The 12,364-nt window shown below is 36.6% G+C and overlaps 1 protein-coding gene across 9 annotated transcripts in view; it reads right to left on the bottom strand.

Annotated features, from left to right (window-relative positions):
• MAST4 (microtubule associated serine/threonine kinase family member 4) overlaps positions 1 to 12,364 on the bottom strand; it is a 390,562-nt gene that overhangs the window by 44,200 nt on the left and 333,998 nt on the right. For all 9 annotated transcript variants that reach the window (XM_033110320.1, XM_033110323.1, XM_033110321.1 and 6 more), the window contains 4 exons: positions 10,698 to 10,799; positions 7,928 to 8,060; positions 4,374 to 4,441; positions 1,945 to 2,030 (listed from right to left, as the gene is read on the bottom strand). In XM_033110320.1, coding sequence (XP_032966211.1) covers positions 1,945 to 2,030; positions 4,374 to 4,441; positions 7,928 to 8,060; positions 10,698 to 10,799 — 389 coding nt within the window. The remainder of the gene's footprint in view (positions 1 to 1,944; positions 2,031 to 4,373; positions 4,442 to 7,927; positions 8,061 to 10,697; positions 10,800 to 12,364) is intronic.

The following is a 12,364-nucleotide window of genomic DNA, read 5'->3' as shown; positions in this document are numbered from 1 at the left end:
ACAGATACTCTTATTCCAGAATTCCACTGCCAGTAAAATATAGCAGTGTTCAAGCCCATAAATCAGAGTCCAATCTTCTCCCTAATGAAGGAAGAAATCCCCAGAGATTTCCAAAACTAAAAAGAACTAAAAACAAATACTAAACAAACAAAACCCACAAAGAACTGCAGACAAAAACAATTTTCTTCGGTAGAAAAGTTTCAATGAGGTCCTTGAAGGAAATAAAGTATCACAAAAATAAAACACGAGAGGGCATTTATAAGCCACATCAGGAAATATGCCCTTTGACATAATAATGAAAGCAAATCAGTGAAGCATAGGAAGAACTCACAAATATTTAAGTTCTTCACTAAATTAATGGTGTGGAAAGTATCAGAGGTTTAAAAAAAAACATTGTAAGGAGAAACATCCCTTGTGGCAAAACAAAAATCACTTTTATCTCATCTGCTTGTATGTGTGATAAATGGCAATAAATGTCTAGGAGATTGCTTACTGTTCTCCATATACAGACAATATTGGGATTAATACTTATACTAGTGTTTTTGGGCTGTCTAAAATGGATCAGGATATAGTTTGTGTATTAATTGCCCTTTCAAATTATTTATTAGTAAAGACTCAGAAAGATGATATTACTATTGACCCTTTGTCATGAGAAGAAAATCATGTGTCTGTAAAAATGGATTGAGAAAGGGGAATCACTAATGTGATCAGATTATAGCACAGTGTTCAACTGGAAAACAATCCTGGTGTAATACAGAGACTAAAAGAAATGTATTGCTCTTAATTTTAAATGAGTATTCCTATTTAAATACTTCTCTACTAGGTTGGCTGCTAGTCAGACAGAAAATACTGACTAATCCTCAAGCAGTAATGCTATATATGAATTTATACATATTCGGGTATATATAATATTTTTATCCAGATGTGCAAATACACAATTCATATATATACATAGGTGTATATATGAAGTTTGACAATTAAGTTCACAAACTTGTTGCAAAAATGTTGCTAAACTTTTTTGGTATCAGAGGGATTATTCTTTATGAATTTGTACCAACTGGACAAACAATTAACCAAGTTTACTATTTGGAAGTGCTAAAGAGGCTGCGTGAAAAAGTTAGACGACCTGAACATTTCACCAGAAATTCATGGCTCTTGCATCAAAACAATGTACGAGCTCACGTGGCACTGTCTGTGAGGGAGTTTTTAGCCAGTAAACAAATAACTGTATTGGGACACCCCCTCTACTCACCTGATCTGGCTCCCAATTATTTCTTACTTTACCCGAAGATAAAGGAAATATTGAAAGGAAAATACTTTGATGACATTCAGGACATCAAGGGTAATACGACGACAGCTCTGATGGCCATGCCAGAAAAAAGTTCCAAAATTGCTTTGAAGGGTGGACTAGGCGCTGGCAGCTGTGCAAAGCTTTCCAAGGGGAGTACTTAGAAGGTGACTATAGTAATATTTAGCAATGACGTATGTAGCACTTTTTCAAGGATGAGTTCGCGAACTTAATTGTCCGACCTCGTGTGTATATATATCCAGGTGTGTATGTAATGTGTGTGTGTGTGTGTGTGTGTGTGTGTGTGTGTGTATACATATTTCTATATCAACCAAGAGTCAGTCACTTCTGAAACCAAAAGGGCAGAACAAAGGAGGCAGAAGCAGGCATATATAAAAATTTTCCTTAACTTTATAAATTTTTATTTTTAGTCTTCTTCTCTTATCCTCTAAAATAACTCCCAGGCTGCCTGATATGTTTTTTGATGGAGTATCCAGTGAAAAATTATTTTGGCTGTACGTTATACACATCAATGAAGGAACAGTGATCTGAAAACTAAAGTCCCTATACAACATCTATTTGGCATAAGATAAATGTGAAAAATATATTACTCTAGTATATTAAAATACAATAGAGAATTTTCTTGAATTACTCACCCATAGGCTCCATTGCTAATCAATTTAATCGTTTCAAAATCACTTTCCCGAGGTTTCCTTCGAAGTTTCAAGGAAGCATTAGAGCTCTTGAAAACAAAATATGGAAATTAAAAACTAACTGAAAATTCAAGAAAATGATTTTAATAGCAAAATAAATAATATTTGAATTACATGCTCTGTTGTTTACTATGTTGAAGTGGCATATTCTAGCACAAGAACTTGGGAACAGCTTTAAAGATCAATTTTCCTAGAGCGGTGCTGATAAACTACATCTCATGACAGTGTCTACATTTCACTTAAGTGAACCCACATTTCCGGGAGATGAAGGCACCAAATTTTTGAAAATCCCCGATCTTAATTTACCCCTGTTAACTACTCAAGTTAACAGGGTAGCCCCATGCAGCCTCATCCGCGTCTTTTAAAATGTTGAGATGTTCAGCCCAGAATGTCAAACCTTCCTCTGGTTTTAGTTAGCCAGAAAAAAATGGGCTCGAGTAGCTCTACATGGGCTGGTGTGTGCTGTGGCTTCTCTGTTCCTGACCACAGCACACCTGTTTCATTCCTACAGCAACCTTTCTTGTTTGAAACAGTTGGCAACAAGTGGGACACCCAAGCACGGAGTACCTGCCTTTTTTTACTCCCATACCATAAGTCTTACCACAGTTTAGCTCTCAATTTTCAAAGAGCGCTCTTTAAAATGTTTAATTGAAAGGACAAGAACAAGTTCAGTGCTTAAAAAAGAATTTTTTTTCCCTTATATTTCATCTATTCTTAGCCCTGAGAGGGTGTTAACAAACTCTTTGCTCCTTCTACAGAACGCAGAATTCCCTTCCTGTAACTTTGGAAGAAACCCCATGATTCTGAGGTTATGTTCCATCCTCCCCCATTCCGTGCTGTCACCCGCTGACCCTGCCATCCACTCATCTTTGGAAGATGTGGGTACCCAGCTTCCCACCTTTCTTTCTGCCTGCATTCTCTCACCATCTGGGTGACTTCAGTGTTTACACAATTGACTCACCCAACACCTGGCCTCTGGGCTAACTGACCTCAACTCAACCAACCAACTCTCTCCTCTATTTCCCCTTGGCTTCCAGCCATGAGACCTGGATCTAGTCATCACTTGCCACTGGCCCATCTCAGAAAATACAGTTCAAGACTGGGACCAACTCGTCCCATTAACTCTTCCCTATCCAAGAGTGACCTCATGTATGTCGATGGATGACTCCTAAGTCATTTAGACCTCCACCTAAAACTCCCCTTCCAAGTGCCAGAAGATACCTCACCTTATTTACAGCTGCTAGTTTGATGGCTCTTCTTACGTCCTAAAGGAACTTCAGTCTCAACACATTCAAAATTATGACAGTCACGATAATAAAATAAACAAAACCAGCTATCATTTCTTTAACATTTACTACGTGGTGCTGTCATAACCATTTTACACAAACTAACTTATTTAATCTTTTAAATCTATTCTACCAATGAAAAAACTGAGGCACGGAGAGATCCCCCAGTTAGCAAGAGGTGGAGTCAGGTTTCAAATCCAGGCAATGTGACTCCACAGCCTGGGTTCTTAGCCCTCAGGCTACACAGCTGCCCCTCTTTCCTGACCACTTCCAGCCTGCTCCATCCTGATTTCTCTTCTGGTGTTCATAATTAAGGAGAATGACAGCAGCATCCAGGACCTCCGACCTGTGCCACTGCAGCAGCCTCGTAGCTGGCTTCCCCGTGATCACCTCTGCCTGCTCCCCTTGTCCCATCTACTTTCTACACTGTCATCAGTAGGATATTTCTCAAGCTGTAACTCAGACTAGGTCATTGCCCTGTCCACTCCCCTCCACCCCACATACCCATACATTTCTTCCAAAGCTCAACAGCTTCCCATTATTTTTTGAAAGGAAAAAAATTGCCAAAGATGAACCAGGACGTCTGCGCCCAGTTTTTACCCCAGCTCTCCAGTCTCTATGGTTTCCCTTGTTCTTCGTCCTCAGATGCACTCTGCCCCCTTATGTCACAATCTTGGCCCATAATGTTCCCTTGGCCTGGAATGTTCCCTCTGCCTTTTCCCATCCTAATGACAGCTCACATCTCAGCTCAAGTGTCATTTCTTTGGGAGATCTTTTTGGACTGGCAAGACTAAGGTAAACCTCTTCATGTTGTTTTCTATTAGCACATGGTCCTTTTTCTTCATAAATCTTACTCAAGTTTATCATTTTAATTCTTTTTACCTTATTATCTCCCAGTAATAAATGCATCACTTCATTGATAGCAAAGATCCTTTCTCTGTGAAGGGAGGGGCTAAAATCGTATGCCTAATGCCTTGTACAAGAAGTACAATAAATATTTGTCGAACAAATAATTAGCACAGCCAAAATCTCCAGATGCCATAAACAGAAAAACAAACATCATATTTCATCAAGAAAGGTACTTACACTCACTGATTCATCTGTTTCTGGTGTTTCTGCCGTCCCACTATCATAGTTTCCCAACTGAGCCATTTCTAAGTTAAAAAAAAAACAAAAACAAAGTTTAAGAAAATAGGGCAATGGCAATTAGACAAGAGCACCATGCTAAAACAATGGAAAAATAACTTTTCCAATATTAAAATAGAAAAATTTACTCTATGCTCCAATGAATCCATGAGAAAATCTTAAATTCAAAATGGCAAGACCCAGCAACTGACATCTGGAAATTATTCATTACATATGCTTCCCTGGATCCCCAATGCTTATGAACACCTAGACACAGATACTTTAGAGCTGAGCCTCTGCTCCAACTAGCAGGATTGACTGGCTGACGCAATCACCACAGCTTGGAAACGATTTGATTTGGGAGTCAACGACTGTGCTTGTAATGAGATATCCAAAAGAGGCAAGTCTTCCCAGCCTCTGACAGACATCAGAGAAGCACTGACTATAGCTCAGAGATGATTTTTAAGTTGTTGTGACCATTTCTTCTACTCCTTCACACCCACTAAGATATAGCCCACCTAGTACACTAAGATTTTCAGAAAGGAAGTAATAGTAGTGGTTAAGAGGGGTTTGGAGATGAAAACACATGGGTTACCATCCCTATCAGCACCTACTACTAGTGACCTTTTAACTTCAGGCTCTTCGGTGTAAGATGACACCAATATTATTGATCTCTCTGAGCTTTTCATGAGTATTATTTATGACAATGCATGTGAAGCTTTTAGCATGTAGACTAACAAAAATTAAGTGCTCACTGAATGTTGATTGTTATTTAATATTATTGATTATATCATGTAGTCAATCCTGGGCTGGATGTCACCAGCTTACATACTACCCTGGTGGTCTAGGTAAAAGAGACAAAGGCGTCTAATTGCTCAACCCACATTGTAATGCTTTCTTGAAGACTCAAATCTAATTCATTTTACTGTTCATTTTGACTTTTATACTTAAAAAACAAAGCAAAACATGTTTTATTAAAAAAAGAGTATGAAAAAATTTTCTCCAAAACTTCGATAGGGGTTATCTCTGAGTGGTAGGGTCATAGGTAACATGCATTTTCTAATTTTAAAAACTTGAACATGTACAATAAAAAGTTATAGTTTTTAGTTATATATTTTATATGCATCTAAAATTATTTCTTAGGCTCTTATTTCATGTATTCATGTTCTTATAAATATAATCATCCTTTTTGGGGAAGAGATGACACATAAAAGACGAAGCAAAACAACACTGGAATATTGTCTTTGGATAAAAATAAACCCCAGATTCTATAGTAACTGGAGACTGACAGTCACTTTCCCAGTTTACCTGTAGGGTAAATTCAAGAATAAAAATGAGCTCAGTACAAAGTATATGCTTCCTTGGTGTCAAATGCTGTCAACATCCTACGTGACTAGCACGTTAGATTTATGAACTAGAAGGTGAATTAAATGTCTTCAGCTGGAGGGGCTTTTAAGGAAAGGAGTAATTTTAATATTGTTTAAATAAAATGATAACAGCAGCTAACATTTATTAAACATTGCTACACCTTGGGTACAGAAATGAACTGATGTAACTCTGAAAACAACTCTATGAATGGGTACCGTTACCCTATTTATATGGAAAGAACACTGAGGCACAAAGAGCCTCATCACTAGCATGATCAAGGTCACACAGCCTGCAGTGCTGGCCGCCAGGGTGCAGTCCTGGGCGGTCCCACTCCAGACCTTCCCTCCTAACCTTCAAAGGTCAGGCTTTATTTAGTGTGTTGGTGTAGGTGTAGACAAGAAAAGGAAGCAAGTGTAGTTCAGAGTTTGTAATAATCACATTGTAAGTGGTAACAAGTATATTAAAAACTATCCTCACATCTGAATAAAGAAAATTAAGTGTCCAGTGAAAAACACAACTCCTAGTGCTCAATTTGTATTTGAAACCTGTCAAAGATCACTATTAATTTTTTTAAAAGACTCTGTGAAGGTATATAAATGGGCTTCAGATTATTTGCCTACGCAAAGGTCAGCCTACAGGGATATTTACTGCCAGGTAAGAAAACTGTGAAGAACTCCTTCAGTCTACAATCCAAGGGCTGACACAACCTTAACTATACTAGCGTGAAGAGTCACCATAATATACTTTGACAGCCTCCCCCACTCCAATTATTTTCATAAAAAAAAACAAATTAAGAAATGGTTCTGTTTTAAATAGAATTTCTGCTAAATAACTATTATCTGGGAAACACATATTATTTGTAAGCAGTGGGTAGTAATGGAATGGAACCAAGAGTCAGCTTTTGAAGCAGGAAACTAAGGCATCATTTTGTAATGCCTGAAGAGATTTTTAAAACTCATCTAAATACCATTAAACATCTGCCCTTTTTATTTCATTGATTTAAACCATTTCTGAAGACTCATGATTCAAAAAGGTAAAGATGGTAATTTAAAAGCCATGGGGGAAAATCTCTCTCCAGGGAACTTTTCACAAAAGCAGCCACCAGTCTCTGATAAGTGCTGAATCTGTTGTGGTATTGCTTTCAGTACAGTATAAATTTATCTGGCATTATCTCCCAGTAATGCATGCATCATTTCCCTGGAAGCAAAGACGCAATGGCTGTAAGTGCAAACAAAGCAGGGGGAAATAGGAGAGCGGGACATGGAGCAGCAGGTTCCCTGGCTTTAGATGGAAAAATGTCTGTGCCAACAGTTACTATCATTACAAACAATGCGAGCAAGACAAACACTGTTTGCAAATTCAATGTAATGAGCCAGGAAGACAATTTTGAATAAAGGAGTCTACGATTGTTTTTGAGTCCTTGTAGGCAGTACATAACCTAAATGTTTTAAAGGACAATCCCAAACAATAAAAGGTGTAGAAAAAGGTGTAGGAGGGAGTGGTTTCCCAACACTAGATTTTTTTAAAAATTACTAAGAGGGTGCTTTCTCATCTTTGTATTTAATAGCATTAGACCTATTTATTTTTTCATTTGAATTAACCATATATTCTTATGTAAGCTTTAAGAAACATCCCCCTCACCCCCCGCCACTTGCTCTCTTCTATATTACTATATTCAGACTTTTTTGGAACAAGTAAACAAAAACTTATGTACCAACACTGCACCAGATTTAAAGTAATCTACCATCAGTTACTTGACTTCTAAATTACTTTAAATTAAATGTCAACTTTAAATGAATTATAATTAATTTCTTTAGTAACATTTTCAAAATTAAAAGTACCCTTGAGAAGAACCCAACTGAGCTTTGCAAGAAAAAAAATACTCAGAAGGTTCCAGGGCACTCTGGCATTGTCAGGCCGACAGGCTGCTAGGATTTCAAGGCGGTCCCCACACTCTAGTGAGTCATGTTCACTTGCTCCTCAGGACTCAACTTAGAGCAATTTCCTTCAAATCACAATTGCCCCCCAAATTTGGACTTTTCAACAGACAGAGCCAAAACATGAGGGGAAAAAAATTGTCACCGAGTTCTTCTACAAGGTCACTGTGCATAAGCAAGTGAAAGGTCAGAGCAACCAAGGTGACTCACCTTCCAAAGGATCCTTATTGAGCCCCAGCTGGCTAATGATGTACCTGGGGATGTCAGTTTTAATACCCTGTCCTTCCTTCGCATGGCCCTCGGCTGCTTCCAGTAGGTAGTAAAATTCTTCAGGATCAAATTCCTAGCACAAGACAAACATACATGGATACTTCTTTGGGACAAAACTGTCTAAGGTTTTATTACATGCGTTTGAGTCACAATAAAATGCTGGAGAGACATGATGATGGGCTATTCATGCAGAAAGGAAGCAAATGGTTTCAAAAAGTGTATCATGCCCACTTCATATTCGAAGTCTATTTTCTAAGGCAATATATTCACCGTGTTTCCCTGAAAATAAGACCTAGACAGACAATCAGTTCCAAGGCATCTTTTGGAGCAAAAATTAATACAAGAGCCAGTCATGTTATGTTTTATGTTATGTCATGTTATACCGGGTCTTATATTAATCTTTGCTCCAAAACACGCCTTAGAGCTGATTGTCCGGCTAGGTCTTATTTTCGGGGAAACACAGTATTTGGTAACCCAAACCAAATGACCATTTCCAATTTCCATGTAATGCAACTTTGAAGGTACTATCCTCCACTTAAGATATCTATCTTAGTGAAAACATACAGAGATCTGAATTTTTAATTGTGCGTTTTTAGCAAAGTTTTAAAATCTGGGAATCTCATCCAGAAGATTCACTTTCTGTCTCCACACAAATAGCCACACGCAAAAGGAGTAATGTTAGAATACAAAGGTTTTGCAGGAAACTCCCTTAGTACAGAAGTGTCCAAAAATATTAGAAAGAAAAAGCTCAAAATTATCACATTTTACCAGTGCACTCTAAAATTAAGTCATTAATATTCATATAATGTGAAGGCTAAGAAAGGAAAACATAAAATTAGTGCTTCCAATTATCTCCATTTTTAAAACATCAGTAGCACATTTTTATGTATTTTTACTTTCATTGGTGTCTGTTGCTTCTAGCATGTTGTAAAAATCTTTAGAATCACATTACTCTAGATGTATGCATGGATTTACATGTTGTAAACAATTATGCTTACAGATTTAAAGTTGATAAAATTACAGTTGCTATTTTCAGTTCTACTTCTTAGATTCCACCACCCAGAATTTTTCCTATTTTTATTAATGACCCAAATAGGAAACTTTGGAATTAAGATTTCACCTGACAATTATTCAAGAGTTTCTAAAGGTCATATAAAAAAAGCTTGCTGCAAATGGAGTAAAGCCATGCCAATACATGTACTATGTTTCCCTTTACAGACACCTACAATGAGAGGGCAAGCCTGGATCTGCAGGCACGAGACCACCGGTCGGGGAACTCATCCCCCACAACTCTGAAACTCCACTTTCTTCTGAGCTTTAAGCGGTGCTGAAAGCAGCAACATTTTCAAATCTACTTCTGAGTTCAATTGTTTCTGTCTTTGAGGGGTCATGCTTTTACTTTTTCTCTTCTCCTTAGGAGTAATTACTGTAAAACTTCATTTCCTCTTTGAAGGCACGGTCTTCTCTGAGCCTATCTGCGGCTGTCCAGAGAAACAAGTTTTAAGGCTAAGTGGTATTTTCCCCCAAATTCAAAAGTGACAGAACTACATGCATGTGGTGCATAATTCAAAAGGTACACTAGAACAATAAATAAAAACTAAGGTATCCTTTTACTTGCATTTGCCAATCACACAGTTCTCCTCCTTCCCAGAGGCATCCAGAGTCTTTCCCCCTTTATCCTTCCAGGGACACTCACTGCCAAATGGTGCTTTTGCTTCTGTGCTTCTAAGGGTCTCGGACATTGATGCAAAGCCCTACTCCACCCCACCCCCCAAATTTTCCCTCAAGATTTCTCCTCTACCGGGTCTCACTATGCACTGGTATATATTTATGGGGCTGTGAACATCTTACTAGTATAAAAAGCTACGAATGTTCATTAAAATAATGGCAAAACAATAGCGATACAACCATATATGTACACGTGAGTGTATGTAGAATTCTGAAAAGCTGTATTGTACATAGTGTTAAAAATACTTTAATGGCTAATACAACTTAAAAATGAGTTTTGATACTATTAGTTAAGCCCTTTTTAAAGGGCTTAAAGGGCTTAGAAAAGTTAAGCCCTTTTAAAATCTATTCTTATGTTCAAAGCTTCATATTTTTCACAGTGTTAAATGAAATCTCAATCAAAATTACATAAAATAAAACAGAAATTTTAAAAGAAGAAAATGATCACTGACCAAAAATATACATAAATGATAAAGTGATCTAATCTGTAAATGTCTCATTTCTTCAGGTCTGGATGAGGCCCTATTGTATTTTCCCAATGGGCTGCTGACTAGCACTATATCTAACGTGCCACATTTAAAAAATATAAAGAATTATAACCACAGGTCACTATATATTGTATCTCTGATTTCCCTCTCTCTGTATTTTGGAAACTAAAAAAATGAGGCTCAGCAAGTATTTTAAATCAGCTGTAACATAGTGATTACACTGAGATAAGGTGAGCACTTATTTCACGAGCATCTGTTAAGTTTGATCAGACTGTGATATGACTGTCACTTAATGCAGCACAGGTTCTAGAATTCTTACTTAAAAACCAGAAAACAAAAATGACATAAGATATCATCATAAACATTCACAACTGTAGCTCCTGTTGACTGTTTAGCTCTGGTCTTTGGAGCCAAATGAAATGGGAGCTTTCTGATGGTCAAGGCTTTCCCACAGTTAACAAAAAATAATGGAGTCACATCTAGGGATAACTTACCAGGCACTCTAATAACCGAGCAGGGCGGGCAATAACTATTAAGATCCTTCTGACCAGCTGTTTAATAAATGCCAATTCTCCACTTTCTGAACGATCATGAGCCTATGAAAAAGCAATGGAAAGAATGATGAAACAGAGTTGCTCCATTAAACTGAAAAGAAAATCAGCAAAGCATGCTAATTAGATAATTGCAAATATTCTAACATTAAGTGATTTAGAAAACACTTTTAAAAGATTGATAAGTGGACATTATCTTTACATAAATGGACACTATTAAATGTCTATATCTACAAAATGACTCTATTAGCTAAATTTTAATTGCAAAACTTTGATTTATTCCCTGTGTGAAAAAATCAAATGTTAGGGCTCCTACTGTGAACCATGAATGAAGGAGACATTAAAAGCTCATGACACATTAAGTACATGGTACAAACAGAGTGGGCAGCTGCTGGAGAACCCTGATTTTCCAGATGTAATGTCTTAAATGTATGAAATGGCTAACCAAGAGAAGGACTTCTTTTGTTATCCTGGGTATTTAACACATTCATGAAATTTGTTTTACATAAAAATACGTTTAGTCTCTAAATTAATTATTTCATTACATGTAATAAATGCGTATTACTTATTTCAAATGTTAGGTGGATAATGTTTATTTGTACTTGAATACATACACATGATTTCTGTTAAACATGTTGAATAAATAATACATAGACACTCAACTCAATGAAATTGAACTGATTTATAATCTTTTAAAGCTGTATTTTACATATTGCCTGCCTGTGAAATCGAAGCACAACAAATATCCTGAGATCAAAACTCAGTTTATTCAGTCATTTTAATTTTCAATGATATTTTCTTGAAGAAATGAGGCAAATCTGTATCAAAGCAGATATAAAACCAGTTTTAAAAGTTTAAGTGTAAACTTCTATGCATACTCACTTTTAGGCCTTCTTAATTTTTAAATTGTTATGATTTACTTTTCTCTAAAGATTGAAAAAATTCAAGGTGATACTGGTGCAATAGAATATAATGTCACAGACACAGTAACAAACATTTAAAATCATTCTTGAAGGTGCTTTATTCTAACAAGGACCATGGAAAGAACTAACGAGCAAGCCAAATTTATGAAACATGATTATATTTAGCAGTAAAATGACTACTGAATTTAAGCCACCAAATCAAAGGTAACTTCCTAAAAATTAGGTACAAAAATCATATACCTTCAAAAGCAAAACAGCTAACATTTGAAAGACAAAAACAGGAAAAATGACCATTGATGAATAATTTTAGAATGGAATGTGTTCAAAGCAAACCAACTAGTAACTATAACTATAGGTCCTAGTAACCAGTAAGAATGCTAGGACATATATATAAGGAGATATACATAATATTTAAACTGTCTTTAAGTTTTCTTTCCAATTTTTGTTTTCCAACAAAAACATTTTGGAAGATACAATGAATGCCAAGAAATAAGTATATGAGGTATGAGCAAAAAATACAGTGAATGTTTAAATTTTTAAAAGTTTATTACATTGAAAGACACATTGCCATTAATGCCCCTCAAAACACTCCCCTTCACTTCGAACACATTTATCCCATCATTCTTGCCACTTTCTGAAGCAGTTCTTGAAGTCCTCTTTCATGTCTTTAGTTATGTTGTTGTGGTT

Source organism: Rhinolophus ferrumequinum, chromosome 7, assembly GCF_004115265.2.
Source record: "Rhinolophus ferrumequinum isolate MPI-CBG mRhiFer1 chromosome 7, mRhiFer1_v1.p, whole genome shotgun sequence".
In the NCBI taxonomy this organism is placed as follows: domain Eukaryota; kingdom Metazoa; phylum Chordata; class Mammalia; order Chiroptera; family Rhinolophidae; genus Rhinolophus; species Rhinolophus ferrumequinum.
Note: the sequence above shows the minus strand (reverse complement) of the source record. Positions and strands in the feature narration are given on the sequence as shown.